At 42.8% G+C, this 18,580-nt stretch overlaps 1 protein-coding gene across 4 annotated transcripts in view; it reads right to left on the bottom strand.

Annotated features, from left to right (window-relative positions):
• The window catches only part of LOC308522699 (nuclear body protein SP140-like protein), a 44,177-nt gene that overhangs the window by 18,550 nt on the left and 7,047 nt on the right, over positions 1-18,580 (bottom strand). The window contains exons 3-11 of one of the 4 annotated variants that reach the window (XM_081096228.1): positions 17,441-17,609; positions 14,616-14,699; positions 13,226-13,288; positions 11,315-11,464; positions 9,657-9,803; positions 8,567-8,641; positions 6,091-6,144; positions 5,090-5,236; positions 1,577-1,723 (exon numbers count right to left, since the gene is read on the bottom strand). In XM_081096228.1, the coding sequence (XP_080952354.1) occupies positions 1,577-1,723; positions 5,090-5,236; positions 6,091-6,144; positions 8,567-8,641; positions 9,657-9,803; positions 11,315-11,464; positions 13,226-13,288; positions 14,616-14,699; positions 17,441-17,609 (1,036 nt within the window). The remainder of the gene's footprint in view (positions 1-1,576; positions 1,724-5,089; positions 5,237-6,090; positions 6,145-8,566; positions 8,642-9,656; positions 9,804-11,314; positions 11,465-13,225; positions 13,289-14,615; positions 14,700-17,440; positions 17,610-18,580) is intronic. The other 3 variants (XM_081096230.1, XM_081096229.1, XM_081096231.1) reach the window with 3 other exon arrangements.

Genomic DNA, 18,580 nt, shown 5'->3' with positions numbered 1-18,580 from the left:
CTAGGCCTCTAGTAAATGCATAAAGCCTAAATTTAAAAAATGATATCAAATTATATATTTTTAATATTTTTATTTATTAATTTATTTTTAACTAGAGGCCCAGTGCACAAAAATTTGTGCAATCGGGTGAGTCCCTCAGCCCGGCCAGTGCCCTCTCGCAGTCTGGGACCCCTTGGGGAATGACCACCTGCTTGCTTAGGCCCGCTCCCCAGGGGATTGGGCCTAAGCTGGCAGTCAGACATCCCTCTTGCAGCCCGGGAGCCCTCGGGGGATGTCCACTTGCCAGCGGGGAGCAGGCCTAGCTGCAGTCGGACATCCTTAGCACTGCTGAGGAGGTGGGAGAGGCTCCCACCACCACAGCTGTAGTGGCAGCCGTCAGCCTGGCTTGTGGCTGAGCAGAGCTCCCCCCGTGGGAGCACACTGACCACCAGGGGACATCTCCTGCCTTGAGCATCTGCCCCCTGGTGGTCAGTGTGTATCATAGTGACCAGTGATTCCCAGTCACTCTGCTGTTAGGGTCAATTTGCATATTACCCTTTTATTATATAGGATAGAGGCCTGGTGCAGGGGTGGGGGCCAGCCGGTTTGCCCTGAAGGGTGTACCGGATCAGGGTGAGGGATCTGCTAGGGTGCCTGGCCAGCCTGGGTGAGGGACTGAGGGCCGTTTGAAGGCTTTCCACAGCCCCTTCAGGGTGGGGGTCCCTGCTGGGGTGCCTGGCAAGCCTGGGTGAGGGGCTGATGGCTGTTTGCAGGCTGGCCACTGTCCCAAGCCACCCAAGCTCCCAGTGGAGGCTGGCTGGAAGCAGGTTTGGGATTTATTTGGCTTCTATAATTGAAACACTGTTGCCTTTTGTGGGAGCCACAGCCAGTCAGGCAAGCGGGAAGCTTGGCTTCCTTCATCGCCAGGGCAACCAAGCCTCCTGCTTGCTCCAGCTCCGTGGCTGCCGGCCACCATCTTGGTTGGGTTAATTTGCATATAGTAGCTCTGATTGGCTGGTGGGCGTGGCTTGGTGTAGCAAAGGTACAGTCAACTAGCATCTTTGTCTTTTATTAGTGTAGATTTAAGTTATTGGGGTGATACTCGTTGAGAAAACCGTATAAGTTTCAAGTGTACAATGCAATGAAACATCATTTGCACACTGCATCAATCACCCATTACCCTAAGCAAAGTCTTAGTTTAGCTCATTTTTGCTAATAATGCTGGTTTCTGGCAAAGGTATCTCTTTACACCTCTCCTTGTCTTTCTGTGAATGTTTTTATTAATCGCCTTTCATGAATATCTTAGCTCTCTGAAATTTTTCCTTTTTCTTTAACTCTTACCCCAATATATTCCTCTGTCTGGATATAGAAATATACTCTCTGATATCAATTTTTACATCTACCATTTCTGTTTTTGATATTTTTTCCAATTACTGGGGAAATTTTCCTGTTGAATTCCCTGCATGAGGCACTTGTTCCCTCCCCTTTCTACCTCTAACCAAGGTCACCAGGACTGTCTCCATGAGCCCTGATGACGTGTCCCAGACCCTTGTCTGGTTCCGGAATTCACATCACACATTCTTTCAGCCAGCCTTACCTATACTGTCAGACACTTGGTTACAGTCAGTCCTTGCTTGGGCTTCGGATTTAACTCCTGAATTTAAACATGGCTTTTCCTCCTTTATATGCACTGGGTCTACAGAGCAGGAACTGGTTTTGTTTCCATGGTGGAGTAGCTCTGCTCCTGGACAAAATTGTAATAAATGAAGAATTTCATTAGCCTCCCTTAAGGGAGTGAGCACCCTCACAACAATCAATAAGCCCTTCTTCCTGTAATTCCACTGCAGAGGAAAGCTCCCCCAGCCCTGTCCTTTCTTGAGGCTCAAACCTGTCCTTTCTTTGTGCCTCTCTTTTTAAAAAAATGTTTTCATTGATTTTTAGAGAGAGTGATAGGGAGAAGTATAGAGAGAAACATCGATGAGAGAGCAACATCATGGATCAGCTGCCTCCTGCACACACCCCTACTGGCCATGGGGCAGCAACCCTAACATGTGCCCCAATGGGGAATCAAACCAGTGACTTCTGGGTTCATGGGAGGATGCTGACCAAACTGAGCCTCACTAGCAGGGCTTCTCGGTTTTCTTTAGGCCCTCTGTATTTTGCACTGCATTCTCTTTCTTCTTTTACATGTAGCTTATGGGTTTGTGTTCATGTCTGTAATTGTGTAATATTTTACCTCTGCTTCTTTCCCAAGGTGGTCTTAGAAATTTGAAATTGAAGAAGGCAGGTCTCTCATTTGGCTTCTTCACAGAATGATTTTGTGAAACAGAGTTCCTTCACCCCTCTCCCCAGTACTTGAGACCACAAGGAATACCTAGAAGCTAAGTTAACTCAGGTCCCTCTAGTCCAGTGATGGCAAACCTTTTGAGCGCAGTGTGCCAGCATTTTGAAAAACCCTAACTTAACTCTGGTGCCGTGTCACATATAGAAATTTTTTGATATTTGCAAACATAGTAAAACAAAGACTATATTTTTGATATTTATTTTATATATTTAAATGCCATTTAACAAAGAAAAATCAACCAAAAAAATGGGTTCGTGTGTCACCTCTGACAAGCGTGTCATAGTTCGCCATCACTGTTCTAGCCTGTGCCTGATGTGCGTGGCCTGCAGGTTGCTCCAGGTCCTACCAATAAGGTGGTGAAATTCATGCATAGTGGGCAGCTTTGCCCAACCTGAAGCACTTTTCTTACCCCCACTCTCACTCGGCCTGCTATCCCCACACCCATTCTACCTCAACTCCATCTTCACTCTATCTCTTACCTCCACTCTCTTTATATCTATTATCTCCACCCTCATTCTACCTCTTTTTTTCATTCTTTCTTTGTATCATTCTAAACATGTTTAAATATTTAGTAGCTGGAAAAATGGATCAGAGAAGTATCTATTCTAATAATAGAGGGATATGCAAATTGGTCAGGATGCCATCACATAACGACCAATCAGGATGGGAGCGGGGCTACAGCAGAGAGCTCTCAGCACACCTGCGCCAGGGGTCTGCAGGGTTCAGAGAGGAAAGGAGAGCACATAGGCAGTTAGGGGGATCAGGCCAGCAGGGGAGAGCAGTTATGGCCATCAGGGCAACAGGGGAGCAGTTAGGGGCAACAGGAAGGCAGACAGGTGAGTGGTTAGGAGCCAATAGTTATGGATTACGAGAGGTATCATGGATTGGAGAGGGTGCAGGCTGGGCTGGAGGACCTCCCACTCCCGTGCACAAATTTCGTGCACTAGGCCTCTAATATATGCATAAAGCCTAAATTTTAAAAATGATATCAAATTATATATTTTTAATATTTTTATTTATTAATTTATTTTTAACTAGAGGCCCAGTGCACAAAAATTTGTGCAATTGGGTGGGTCCCTCAGCCCGGCCAGTGCCCTCTCGCAGTCTGGGACCCCTTGGGGAATGACCACCTGCTTGCTTAGGCCCGATCCCCAGGGGATTGGGCCTAAGCTGGCAGTCAGACATCCCTCTTGCAGCCCGGGAGCCCTCGGGGGATGTCCACTTGCCAGCGGGGAGCAGGCCTAGCTGCAGTCGGACATCCTTAGGACTGCTGAGGAGGTGGGAGAGGCTCCCACCACCACAGCTGTAGTGGCAGCCGTCAGCCTGGCTTGTGGCTGAGCAGAGCTCCCCCCGTGGGAGCACACTGACCACCAGGGGACATCTCCTGCCTTGAGCATCTGCCCCCTGATGGTCGTCAGTTGTGTCATAGTGACCAGTGATTCCCAGTCACTCTGCTGTTAGGTCAATTTGCATATTACCCTTTTATTATATAGGATAGAGGCCTGGTGCATGGGTGGGGGCCGGCCGGTTTGCCCTGAAGGGTGTACCGGATCAGGGTGAGGGATCTGCTAGGGTGCCTGGCCAGCCTGGGTGAGGGACTGAGGGCCGTTTGAAGGCTTTCCACAGCCCCTTCAGGGTGGGGGTCCCTGCTGGGGTGCCTGGCCAGCCTGGGTGAGGGCTGGGGGACGTTTGAAGGCTTTCCACAGCCCCTTCAGGGTGGGGGTCCCTGCTGGGGTGCCTGGCCAGCCTGGGTGAGGGCTGAGGGACGTTTTCAGACTGGCCACGCCCTCTTCAGGGTGTGGGGGACCTGCTGGGGGCCTAGCTACTCTGGGTGAGGGGCTGATGGCTATTTGCAGGCTGGCCACAGGCCCTTCAGGGTGGGGGTCCTCGCTAGGGTGCCTGGCCAGCCTGGGTGAGGGGCTGATGGCTGTTTGCAGGCTGGACACAGCCCCTAGCCACCCAAGTTCCCAGTGGAGGCTGGCTGGAAGCAGGTTTTTGGAATTTATGTGGCTTCTATAGTTGAAACTTTGTTGCCTTTTGCAGAGGCCACAGCCAGTCAGGCAAGCGGGAAGCTTGGCTTCCTTCATCGCCAGGGCAACCAAGCCTCCTGCTTGCTCCAGCTCCGTGGCTGCCGGCCACCATCTTGGTTGGGTTAATTTGCATATAGTAGTTCTGATTGGCTGGTGGGTGTGGCTTGGTGTAGCAAAGATACAGTCAACTAGCATCTTTGTCTTTTATTAGTGTAGATTTAAGTTATTGGGGTGATACTCGTTGAGAAAACCGTATAAGTTTCAAGTGAACAATGCAATAAAACATCATTTGCTCACTGCAACAATTTCCCATTACCCCAAGCAAAGTCTTTTAGTTTAGCTCATTTTTGCTAATAATGCTGGTTTCTGGCAAAGGTATCTCTTTATACCTCTCCTTGTCTTTCTGTGAATGTTTTTATTAATCGCCTTTCATGAATATCTTAGCTCTCTGAAATTTTTCCTTTTTCTTTAACTCTTACCCCAATATCTTCCTCTCTCTGGATATAGAAATATACTCGCTGATATCAGTTTTTATACCTACCATTTCTGTTTTTGATATTTTTTTCCAATTACTGGGGAAATTTTCCTGTTGAATTCCCTGCATGAGGCATTTGTTACCTCCCCTTTCTACCTCTAACCAAGGTCACCAAGACTGTCTCCATGAGCCCTGATGACATGTCCCAGACCCTTGTCTGGTTCCGGGATTCACATCACACATTCTTTCAGCCAGCCTTACCTATACTGTCAGACACTTGGTTACAGTCAGTCCTTGCTTGGGCTTCGGATTTAACTCCTGAATTTAAACATGGCTTTTCCTCCTTTTTATGCACTGGGTCTACAGAGCAGGAACTGGTTTTGTTTCCATGGTGGAGTAGCTCTGCTCCTGGACAAAATTGTAATAAATGAAGAATTTCATTAGCCTCCCCTAAGGGAGTGAGCACCCGCATGACAATCAATAAGCCCTTCTTCCTGTAATTCCACTGCAGAGGAAAGCTCCCCCAGCCCTGTCCTTTCTTGATGCTCAAACCTGTCCTTTCTTTGTGCCTCTCTTTTTAAAAAAATGTTTTTATTGATTTTTAGAGGGAGTGGTAGGAAGAGGGATAGAGTGAAACATCGATGAGAGAGCAACATCACGGATCAGCTGCCTCCTGCACACACCCCTACTGGCCATGGGGCCTGCAACCCTAACATGTGCCCCAATGGGGAATCAAACCAGTGACTTCTGGGTTCATGGGAGGATGCTGACCAAACTGAGCCACACTAGCAGGGCTTCTTGGTTTTCTTTTGGCCCTCTGTATTTTGCACTGCATTCTCTTTCTTCTTTTACATGTAGCTTATGGATTTGTGTTCATGTCTGTAATTGTATTATATTTTAGCTCTGCTTCTTTCCCAAGGTGGTCTTAGGAACCTGGAATTGAAGAAAGCAGATCTCTCATTTGACTTCTTCCTAGAATGACTTAGTGAAATAGTGTTCCTCCCTCTTTCACCTTCTAGAACCCTTTGGAATATTTACTTGAGAAAAAAATTGAAACTGTATTGAGTTTGAGTGATTGACCTCTTTAGATTTAATTGTCCCAGCCATTACAAATACAAAAATTAAAATATGAACAATATTAAATTAAAGCAAATTTGTATTTTAGTATAAAGGTAATAAGAAAAAAATAGAACCTTTTGTAAAAACAAAGAAAAATCCTGTTCATTTGTAACCATGAAAAGTTCTTATTTGCTTGCTCTTACCTGTTTTACAAAGTATTTTTCTAGATGTAGGTGATTTTATGAAATCAATGGACTCTATAAAGTAAAAGAGAGAGAGAACAGTATTTGTTTGCAGTGGTCTTACATAGTCTATCGCAACTCACACAACAGGCAGGGTTTGTGATAATTCCAATGTTGAGATTATCATTTTTCTCTTTTTCTCAATTGTACCCAGTTCTAGTGCTCAGGGTCATAATGCTGGGCTCTGCCTGGCTCTCCATTTTACTTTCCATGTGAATAAATAAATGATCCTCAAACATTATCTCCAGTTTCCTCCACTGTTAATGCTGGGATAACCTACTTACCCTATCTCCCTGTTAATTTTTTTGTGAAGACAAAATGAACTTGTATTCACAAAAGCCCTGTGAAAAATCAAACTGTAAGTCAATAGTTTAAGTATCATTTAAGTTTGAGAGTAGTTGGTCTTAAACCATTTTTTCCATTAGTAAATAATGTTAGCACAGATTATTCTTTGAAGACGATCTAAGTTTTGCAGTAATGACAATATTATCAACAGATAGTGTGCTCACTCTATGCTCTAAAGAATATGAACACTTTAGCATTAATAGATATGACAGTGCATAGTAAAAATGGCTGTTATTTACTAGTGTATTATTGATACATTTTCAATATGTTAATTGAATACATTTATCCAGTTGAACAACCACTTATAATGCCTCTTGCTTCCTACAATTTCCCAATAGGATTGAAAAAGTTAAATGCTTAAAACTGTATCCAAGAAGTAATGAGTCAATGCATATAGAGAATTTCAGAAAAAAGTTTCATCCAAAACACAGAGCTCTGGATTTAGACTCTGGATATTTGTCCAGAAATATAATCTTATCTGATACAAATTAGAGTTATAAACAGGTGGCTTCTTGGGTCTCTCCTCCTTTGCTTGATTCTAAGGGATCTAGTTTATTGATCATTGAACAAGGAATAGGATTTTTTAGGTATCTCAGTATGAGACCAAGGAATCGATGGAGCATGGAATTCCCTAATAATTCCCTAACATAACTTGAAAAATCATCAAAACCCATGTATACCATGGCCTGCACACAGAGCACTTGGTCCATCCCTTTAAGTCACCCGCCTTGTAGATTAGTGATGCTCCCATTTCCTATCCCCAGAGCAGGAAGTCACTGGCAAAGAGCGCCTGTGCTCTGCTTGAATCTTACCTTCTTTCACTCCTCTCTCTTCTACCTCTTACCCTTCTATTGTCATTTCACAATTCCTTCACCTGCTGTTTCTTTGTGGGGAGACCTTGGAAATCTCGTGTTAAGAAGAGAGTTGATAGAGAGCCACTTCTACCTCCTGGTGCTCCTTGAAATAATCTTCTCTTGTGTTTGAGCGGTAGACCTATTTTGGGACCACCTTTCGGAGCACTTTGCCTACACTAAGCCACAAGTCAGAATGTACACTCTCTAAAAATGGAAGGAAACTTACATTTTACATTAATAAATATAGAGAACTTTTAGAACAAAAATATGATTTATAATAGTTTTCTGTTGTAACTTCAAGACAAGGTAATATCTTTTTTTTCGGGGGGGGGGGGGTCATTTCCTAGTGGGTTTTCCTAAATAGACATGTTTCTACTATACTCTGAGGAAGAAGAAAGGGAAAATCAATCACCACTTTGTGCCCTAAAGGCCTGTAGATTTTTTGACTACTCATGCTACACACAGGATTGAGGAAACAACATTTTGATAACTATGTTGAGCTCCAGCTTTACAAAGGAAAAAACCCAGAATCCAAGAAGCTGGTCTTTTCTTTTCCCTTTATCTCCATGAGACTTTGTGGAAGACCTTGAAACATTTATGTGATTTTGTTTTCTCATTTAGAAACAAGAGTAACAATGGCCATCCTGCTCACTCCTCATGGCTGTTGTAAAGAAGAAAAGTAAGACACTATTTGCAAAGGTATTTTGAAAAGTCATTCTATATGGCATGACCTGCTGGAGAACTCTCTAAAAATCAACAATTTGGGTTTCAAAACACCTTATCCATTTCTGCTAACACAGAAGAGCTGGTGGACGTGACCCTTGACACTATTCAAACTTTGTGATCAGATGGCAATATGACCTTCCAATAAAGAAATATTTAGCTTTCTCTTCTCTATAGAAATCACTGCATAAATCCAACCATTTATAGTCATAGAATTAGTTTTTAAATAAATTCACTACTTTGCTAGCCTATTTCTACTATATAATCAATAGATGGGTGCATAGGTTAATTAACAATACCTATGAATTAATAGTCTTCATGTTTAAAAAATATAAATATAATAATTTCTTATTAACTTGCACATCCCAAAAGGTCGAGTAAAATAAACACAGAGAATGGGATTCCAAGATAAACTAGATCCGTAGTATAGGATGAACTCAGAATTGATGCTTCAGGAAACAGTAGCTCTTAATTGAGGTTCCTGCACCCCAAGCCCTGAGTTCCCACCTCCTTACCAGTTTTCCTTTTCAATGCTGAAGTGGAAGCTTTGGAGGGTCCAGCTCCTTCAGTGAAGTCCTTCTTGTTGATCGCTGCACAAAGGAGAAACAACCTCTAATGTCCCAGAGTGGGGCCATGAGTCCACTGAGTGGAGAACCCTACATGAGATCACTAGGAAGACCTAGAAGCTAAGTTAACTCAGATCCCTTTGGTCTTTGCCTGATGTGCATGACCTGCAGGTTGCTTCAGAACCTACCAAAAAGATGGTGAAGTTCATGCACAGAGAACTGCTTTGTGTAACCTGAAGCACTTTTCTTACCCCCACTCTCACTCTGCCTGCTATTCCCACCCCCATTCTACCTCAACTCCCATCTTCTCTCTATCTCTTACCTCCACTATCTTTATACCTATTGTCTCCACCCTCATTCTACCTCTTTTTTTTCATTCTTTCTTTGTATCATTCCAAACATGTCTGAATATTTATTAGCTAGAAAGATGGGTCAGAGAGAAGTACACATACATAAAGCCTTAAATTTTAAAAATGGTATCAAATTATATATTTTTATTTATTAATTAATTTTATTTTTAATTTAATTTATTGGGGTGATACTCGTTGACAAAACCGTATAGGTTTCACGTGTACAGCTCAATAAAACATCATTTGCACACTGCGTCAATCACCCATCACCCCAAGCAAAGTCTCTTGGCTCAGTTCATTTTTGCTAATTATGCTGATTTCTGGCAAAGGTATCTCTTTACACCTCTCCTTGTCTTTCTGTAAATGTTTTTATTAATCTCCTTTCAAGAATATCTTGGTTCTCTGAAATTTTTCCTTTTCCTTTAACTCTTACCCCAATATCTTCCTCTCTCTGAATATCGAAATACACTCTCTGATATCAATATTTACATTTACCATTTCTGTTTTTGATATTTTTTGCCAATTGCTGGGGAAATTTTCCTGCTGAATCCCTGTATAAGGCACTTGTTCCCTCCCCTTTCTACCTCTAACCAAGGTCACCAAGACTGTCTCCATGAGCCCTGATGACATGTCCCAGACCCTTGACTGGTTCCGGGATTCACATCACACATTCTTTCAGCCAGCCTTACCTATACTGTCAGACACTTGGTTACAGTCAGTCCTTGCTTGGGCTTCAGATTTAACTCCTGAATTTAAACATGGCTTTTCCTCCTTTATATGCACTGGGTCTACAGAGCAGGAACTGGTTTTGTTTCCATGGTGGAGTAGCTCTGCTCCTGGACAAAATTGTAATAAATGAAGAATTTCATTAGCCTCCCCTAAGGCAGTGAGCACCCTCATGACAATCAATAAGCCCTTCTTCCTGTAATTCCACTGCAGAGGAAAACTCCCCCAGACCTGTCCTTTCTTGCTGCTCAACCTTGTCCTTTCTTTGTGTGGGAAACAGTTTATTGCCTTCACTATCTGATAAGCATAGACAGAGAATCCCCTGAAGGCTAGGTGCCTTTGAAGCCCTCCCAAAGTTTGGAGCTAGGCGTGGTGCCACCTCTGTTTGTCCAGACAGTGGTAGCTGAAACTACTCCCCCATTTATTATTATGTAAATCCTTGCTGGTGGGCTAGTCTGCTTGTTACTAGGGGGTCACCTGCCTAAGGGCTATGCTATGGGTGCATCCCAGATCAATAAAAGCTTGGTGAGGCCTGAGCACGAAGTCCCTCTCCTTGAGTTGGACTTGCCCACCTGGTCCTCCAATATTGCAAAATTACCTCGTGTCTTTTTCTCTCATTTGTTGTGCAGCTCCTCTTTCAGATACCGAACTCTACTCCACGCAGAACGTGGAGGGAGTCTTACTCGACACTTTGTGCCTCTCTTTTTTTAAAAAAAAAAAATGTTTTTATTGATTTTTAGAGAGAGTGGTAGGGAGAGGGATAGAGAGAAACATTGATGAGAGAGCAACATCATGGATCAGCTGCCTCCTGCACACACCCCTACTGGGCATGTGCCTGGCTGGAAATGGAACTGATGACTCTTGGTTCCTGAGTTGACTCTCAACCACTGAGCCTCACCAGCCAGGCTCTCTGTGCCTCTCTTACCTTTGGATGTTTTACTTTCTGGAGAAAAAGGCCTATTTTTATCTGAATGGGTTCCAGGGCCTTTTTTTAAAAAATTTATTTTGTGGACACCTTTCCTTCTTAATGGTGTTGGGAACACCCCTTTATGCCTTCCTTGTGATGACTTCTCAAATTAGACATAGATGACCATTCTTCATTCATTGTCCTTTATTTATTCTCAACATAATTGTCTTTGTGTCTCCCCCAATTTTTTTCTATTTATTGTTATTATTTCCCTCTGTATTTTTCTCTCTTCCTACTCCCTTTCTCTCTATTTTTTTTTTTTTTTTTATCAGTGTCCCCGTGGCCCAGCAGGGTCTACGGGGAAGCACTGTAGCTGTGCAGGATACAAGAAGCTGCCAAGAGTGAGATCCTCCTTGAACGTGACACAGGTTCTCCAGGCCTCACCATAGATGGGGACTTGCTACCCACCTGATTTTTCAGTTTATCCATTCTTTGTTAATAGTATGTTTTCTACGCTCTTCTTTTCTATTTCTATTTCTTAATTATTCCTGTGAATTGTGAATGCCTTTTCTACATCTAATTTGTCTTTCTTTATATTTGTCTTTTTAGCACTCAATCATCACCATAGTCTTCCCTGTGCCTAACCCACAATACCAAATCCCTCCACCTGCCAGTTCCCCTCCACACACATCAAACCCAGTCACTCAGTCTTACCTGCTGTCTTAGACTCTTGGGCACGTTGTTCATTTGATTGTTGGCTTTTTAGTGCATCCTTATTGTCACTGGTTGTATCTGTTTCAGTTGCATTTATCTCTGGTGTGTCATGGCGGAGCTCTAAGGGTCCACGTTCAGGTTGAGCTGTATCTAGACCACGTTTAGATTCATAGATATTTTAGTCACTCCCTGAATCAATTAGAATCTAACAGGAAAATACAAAGCTCTCTAAGCTTTTGGATCAGAGGGAATTTAATCCAGGGGATTAGTTATACAGCTGATGGTAGAGCTGACAATTCCAAACGCAGAAATTTGGCAACCCAAGGACTAGTCAACAGGAAGGAATGGGAGCGATCTAGGGTGAGCTCATATGTCACTGGCTAGGTAGAAGCTGGACCATGGCTGGATTGGTTGGTGGGAGGTAGAGTCATGAGAGGTGTAGCCAATGCCAGAATTGTTGCCCGAGGCTGTAATGGGGAAATACCATGCTTCTCTCTTGCTCCTCACACCTCCCCCCCCCCCCCCCCGCCCGCCCCGGCCACATCTACTCTCTTGCTGGTGTCACCCAGGTGAGGAGCTCAGCAGGAAGCAGTAGCAAGGGAGATGACAAGCAAGTACGCAGAGTCTGTGGCCAGAGATAGAGGGCAGAGCAGAGCAGAGCAGAAACCCATAAGGAATGAATCCCTGAGTAAACCACCCAGGGCCAGCATACCCCCTTCCCCAAGGTGAGCCTCCTCTGCTCATGTTTTATTCCATTGACCCACCCTACTCTGTTCCCACAAACCTCACTAGTGTATGAACAGGTAAATATTTTTCATTGCAGCTTGGATTTTTCCATATAGTACTGTTTTTCTAAGCAAAGTAATTTATGTAACGATGATTTAAATATTAATTCCCACAATTTTAACATAGAACCTTGGCCCTGGTGCATGGTTTGTGCCACATCCACAGTTTCTTGGAGCCTCTTCTTGAGGGTGGGGCATGAAGCACAGTCCTTCCCTGGCCTGTGCTGGTCACAGTCAACTGTCCCAACTGAGTCAGGCTCTTCCGCCCATTTATTGGTGGTTTGCTGTGCATCATTTGGCTTATAATATCACCTCCTCCTCCCCCCAAAACCAACATCCTGTGCGCGCGCGCACACATTGAAGCCCTCTGCTCATTATTCATTCCGATTCTTTCCTCTCACATCTCCTATTCCCATCAGCTGCTGTGGTAGATGAACTGCTAAGAATATGGATTGACGCATGTTAGATATTTAATATTCTTATTAACTTTTTTGACAAAATGTGATTTGCTAAAATATAATGGTGCTTTCAAAATCATTCTGAAAGATTTTTTTTCCTTTATAAAAATGTATTACTAATTTAGAACATCCTTTCTTAAATAAGACATCCCAGTATAAACTACGTAATAATGACTTTTATGTTGTTTTTAGAACAGCTCCAAGCCTGCTGCTTCAGAGATGATGAGAAAGGGTTTGCTTAGGAAGCACATGGCATCCATGGTCCTGTGTGAGGGACCCAACAGGTGAGAGACCCTGACCTAGGGGGAACACACTCATCACCCTCACTGCAGTGCTGGCCACCATTAGTTGTGATGTGAAAGCAAGACTGCAGCCAGATTCAAGCAAGACAGAGGCAGAAAACTGTGAAGCCAAGTGCATTGGCATTAGGTCCAGGCCCAGGCTGTCAGGAGATGGCGCAAGTGCATTTCAGGAGTATGGAAGGAGCGACTCTCCCAGGCAACCAGAAAAATGAAGACTCCGTTATCTATAAATCCTTGGCAAAATTGCCAATGCAAAGACTGACTATTCTGGGCAATTAGTACTAAAAAGAAGCAGCCCTCCTACCATAACACCTGCCAGATGGGACAAGAAAGCAAAGGGTCACAGAAGAGTAAACAGGAACAGACCTCTGTAATTACAGGCATCTGGGCCTAACCACATCACTCTTTGATAAGAAGTATCACCAGTTCCTGTGAGAAGAAATGAGAGGTTTATTTCAAAAATTGAAGTATAGGCTGTGACATTCTCCCCTAATCTCATTTACCTTTTATAAAGTAGGAGTTCAAGATCCCCTCCCCCAGGTATCAATACAGAGCCCATCTGGACCGGGAGGATCCTACTCATCTCTTGCCAAGAGCTGCCCCCTGTCCTCAGCCAGGCCATCTCACTGAGCTCATCCACAAGCCACTCAGAAACCAGAGATGGATTTTCTTGTCATCCATGACTTAGGAAACCTGTTTTTGTTGTCAGCACTACCCCTGACTGGTGACTTTACCTGACTTTCTACAAAGTCATATCTCCTTGTCCCACCCCACTTCACATTACACCCTCCCTAAGCATGTCTATTTCTCTGTCTTGTTGGATTTATATGAGGTTCAAGTCTGATTCTCCTGTACTTCCTCCAGTTCCTGGTATTCTTGTTTCTGTATATTTCTCTCTGCACAGTTCCCTACTTTTGACTCATGTTTCTTTCTTTTCCGTGAAATAATCTGGCTGTGTATAGGGTTAGGCACACTGACCCTGGATTCAGAATGCCTGGTTCATCTTGCTCATTTGACCTCAGGCCAACTACATACATGGCCTCGAAGATTTCAGTCTCCTTTTCTGCAAATGGACAGAAAGTGATACTTCCCCCCAAGGGCAGCTGTGAGCACTAAGCCCACAACTGCCAGAGTAAATCGTCTATAAGTGAGTTCTTAGTAATACGGTTGTTGTTACTGTGTCCTTTAACCCTTTTCCTTGCCTTTAATTTCCCCTTTTTCTTCATCTCTCAAAATACCCACATCCCCTCTTGCATATCTCATCGCTTCCTCTCTTCTCTCCCTATATGATTGCCCATCTCCTTGAATATTCCTGCTCCTGAACAGCATCTCCCGCATTTAAATCAGTCCCTTTGTCATCATCCAGGATACCTTCTCTAATGTTGACCTTGGGCCCATAGTTCTTAGCCCTTCACAGCTTCACACTCATCTTGTCACCCACAGCCATAGGGAATCTTTTCCAGCAGGATCTCTCTAAATCATAATTACTTCCAGGTTAGAATCGTCTTTAAATCTGGTTTCTTGACACACTGGGTTCCTAATCCTCTGTCTTGGTTTTTGGGATAATGGTATCTTGTCATAGCTCTTCCTCTAGGATCAGCCCCTGGTCAGACTCTCATACAAACAGCCCTCCCTTCCTTTTCTAGGCTCTTCAACAGGTCTTCCCTGATTCCCAGACTCCACTCAGAACTCAGGCCCACTTCCCATTCTCCTTTTCTTAGCAGAAGAGAATCAGTTTCTATCTGTTTGCAATCACCTTGTTCCAGGCTTTGTTGATCATTAGGCCTCTCCTCGATTTCTTCTCCATCACTTTCTAAGAGGAATTCTATCTCTGGTATCACTGAAGAGAGGGCAAGAGAAGAAGACAATTAGAGATCTTCACGGAATGGGAATCATCTGAAATTACATGTTTAGGATTTTCCACTCCTTGGATCACTCAGTGCTCAGTGGGTCCCATTCCTATTGGTAATGTTCTCTCTTCATTCCTGAGACAGAAAGAGAAAAACCAACAAAGGAGCTCTTATGCTTCCCACATAGAAAGGAACCACTTGAATGTCAGGGTAAAGGAGCTGTGGCAGCATTGTGGACTTGTTACTCATGTAAAATATTTCAGCTGGCTGGGAAAGCACATATCAAAATAAATAATATACTGCTTAATAACCATGGACATAAGACACTGGGGGGTAGGGGAGGCCAGGGGATTGTTAAGGGTGGGAAAAAAAGGAGACATATGTAATACTCTTTGTAATACTTTAAGCAATAAAACAATTTTTAAAAAGGCCAAAATAAATAAATAAATAGATAATATACTGCTTATTTTGAAATGTGTTCGCTGAACTGTTCTAACCATAGAGGAAAAACAGGGATTTCCTTAGGGGGAAAACAAAGACCCTATAGAGGTTTATGTGTATAAAAGAGGACAAAATTCCAAATCTTTAAAAATGTGGCTGGACAAGAGAAGGTTTTGGCTCAATTGAGTCAAGGAGGATGACTGCTTTCCAAAGAGAGAAGCCAGAGCACATGGGAACAACTGGACAGACTGAGATCCCAGGACAAAGGAAGGATACTCCTTGAAGCTGCAAGCAGGGACTGAATTTTGTGGCACAGGAGGACATCCCAAGAGGCCTGGAACAGGGACCTTGGAAGGCTGCCAAAAGAGGGAGAACATAGCACCAGCCCATGGCCCCTGTATGTAAGTAGCCCAGAAAACATGTGGAGGAAGATAATACACCAATAGTCCTTGGTGCAGGTCTCTGGAGGATGCCTGGGGAAGAGATGGAGGGAAGCAGTTAGCCAACACGCCTCAGGGCTGATGGCACAGGTACTTCCTAGGGCAGTGATGGCGAACCTTTTGAGCTCCGCGTGTCAGCATTTTGAAAAACCCTAATTTAACTCTGGTGCCATGTCACATATAGAAATTTTTTGATCTTTGCAACCATAGTAAAACAAAGATGTATATTTTTGATATTTATTTTATATATTTAAATGCCATTTAACAAAGAAAAATCAACCAAAAAAATGAGTTCGCGTGTCACCTCTGACACGCGTGTCATAGGTTCGCCATCACTGTCCTAGGGCAATAAAGCTGTACTTATAAACCTGTACTATCTCTTTACTGTGTGGTAAATAACATCAATTTTTTTTAATTTTTGAAGCCAGACTTTCCAAAATCTTTTTTTTATTCTTGTCCCATTTGAATAAACTCCCACAATCTGCTTCTCTCTCTGAGATTAATCTAATTTGTCCTAGTTCTGCAGATACACAGACCCTTTAACTCTTTATGCTTGCTCCCATATCATCTCATTCCTCAGTTCATATCATTTTTCTTTTCAATTCTCCAGCATTGCATGGAAATCTTTTTGAGACCAAAAATATATAGAATGAAAAAATTTTCTAGGCAAGTCAAACAAAAATTATTGGAGGACACCTTCTTTACTAAGAACCAAAAAAAAAAAAAAGAAAAAAAAAAAGAAAAGAAATCATGTCTCTCAGGGAAAAAGTAGAGAATCAAACCCGTAGTATTGTATAGTATCAAAACCCATCTCTGGCAGAGCAATTGTTTTTTTGATTATTTGATTGTTGTTGTTTTTTAAAATATATTTTACTGATTTTTTACAGAGAGGAAGGGAGAGGGATAGAGAGTTAGAAACACTGATGAGAGAGAAACATCGATCAGCTGCCTCCTGCACACCCCCCACTGGGGATGTGCCCCCAACCAAGGTACATGCCCTTGACCAGAATCGAACCTGGGACTCTTGAGTCCGCAGGCCGATGCTCTATCCACTCAGCCAAACAGGTTAGGGTTGATTATTTGATTGTTGATCACACCTCTTGTGAAGAATGTGTTAATAAAAACATTTCTATTTCTTCAAGAGCAAATTTGAATTTGAGTTAATTTTCTTGCTCATTAATCTGGATACCTGATGATGGTGGTCTTTCTTCTGAGTTAGTAGGCCAACACTACTAAGCTTAGAGTTAAAAATGACCAGTGACTGTAGTTGGGTAAATTGCATGTGGCCTGGGAGGGAGTAAATATGAACCATAATCCATTTTTTGTCTTCATTCAACATAGCAACTCTTGTTAACTCAACTGTCCATTGAGCAATCTCTGAAAATTATGACTACAGAGTTGTTCCATGAGATAGTGACTCCCCTGGGCATTATGTGGCTAAATCAGGGCAGATCCTGCACCCATATCTAAGCTGTTACTTGAGGCGGGTTGTAGTCAACTTAGTGGACTGCTGTATGGAAACTTGCAAATGGTCCCATGGGGGAGGAGCAACTGATACTACCTTTTTGAGATGTTGTGTTTCCTGTCACTTGTCCTTCTAAGTAAATCAGATGTCCCTGTGCCCCTGGTAGTCTTGTGACTCTAAATGCCTAGGAAAACAGACCTTTAGGTGGGTGTCTGTACTCTAGCCATTATATCATAAGCATTGAGAGACTCATGATATCTTTGTTTTCTTAACTGCTACATCCAGACTGCCAAGCATCCTGTGTGACACATGGTAGACACTCAATACATACCTGTGGGAATAAATTGGCCCGGGACATAAAAATGTAGGTAATAAACCTAATTACCTTTGTTGAATATTCTATAAATGCGAAGTAAATCGGGGTAATTCCTCATGATGGTCCTGCTGAACAGAGTTCCCAGAAGAGACATGTCAAATTTCTTCTCCAGTTCACAGAGAACATCGTATATGACTTCATGTACAGAAAACCGTTTTTTAAAAGATTCTTGAGATTTCTTAAAAATAGTGAATGGGGAAAACATAAATACAGATTTCCAACTTACAGAAAAGCCCTAGAAGCAATGTTATTGTTAATGTATTGTAAGTTCCCAACATAGGTATCTTCTCACATACAGTTTTAGAATTTCTCTATAGTTGTGTGGCTACTAAGTGGAACAACTAAATCCTTCCTCCTAGAAAACACCCATTTGTGAATCTGAGCTCCTCAACCTTGTTTACATGAGATGGAATAAGGAGCCATTAGGAAGAACAAAAATAGTTTCAAGTTAAGTAATATGTAGCCCTTTCAGGGCCTGGCTAAATGTTTTAGGAATAGACTTAGTGGGTGATGAGATGCTATTCTATTGACTGGATAACCCTTGTCCCTTCCCCAGGACTGACTTGGCCTGGAAGCTCCTGTGAGCTTTGCCATAGAGAAAGCCTATGCATAGGGAAAGTGAAGAGTTGCATCTCTATATCTCCACCTACATCGTTCGCTAAAATTAACCTAAATTCTAAGACTCCAGAAATACCAAAAGAAAAGGGGGAAACCAGAAAGGAAACTGTTGTTGAAAGAATAGCAAGCGTCTACTTTCAAATTTGTCCCACATTAATTCTCTGTGGATCTTAATTTTCTTTGTATTAAGTATTTAAATTGATGTTCATGGAAATGAAATGTTATGTCAATTATTATTTTATTAAATGAATTCATTCAACTTATTCACCCATTCATTAATATTATGTTTAATTTCTAGTTTATATTATACTGTATATATAATTTCTAGAAGGCATTGTACACCCACTTCAGATCCAGCCTATCTCCAGTGCTTTTCGCCCAGCTCCAAGGGTGCACCACGGAGCCCGTTCCTTCAGTCAGAATCAGGACTATCTCCAGTAATGACTGCTTCTCTTCTCTCTTTTGACCTCATAGGAACACTTAATAGCAGTGCTTGGGAAGGTCTCCACTCACAGGCAACTCCTCAGTTGC

The sequence above is a fragment of the Myotis nattereri genome (genome assembly GCF_964212035.1).
Source record: "Myotis nattereri genome assembly, chromosome: 7".
Taxonomy (NCBI): domain Eukaryota; kingdom Metazoa; phylum Chordata; class Mammalia; order Chiroptera; family Vespertilionidae; genus Myotis; species Myotis nattereri.
The sequence above is the reverse complement of the archived record's forward strand: the minus strand, read 5'-3'. Positions and strand labels throughout refer to the sequence as shown.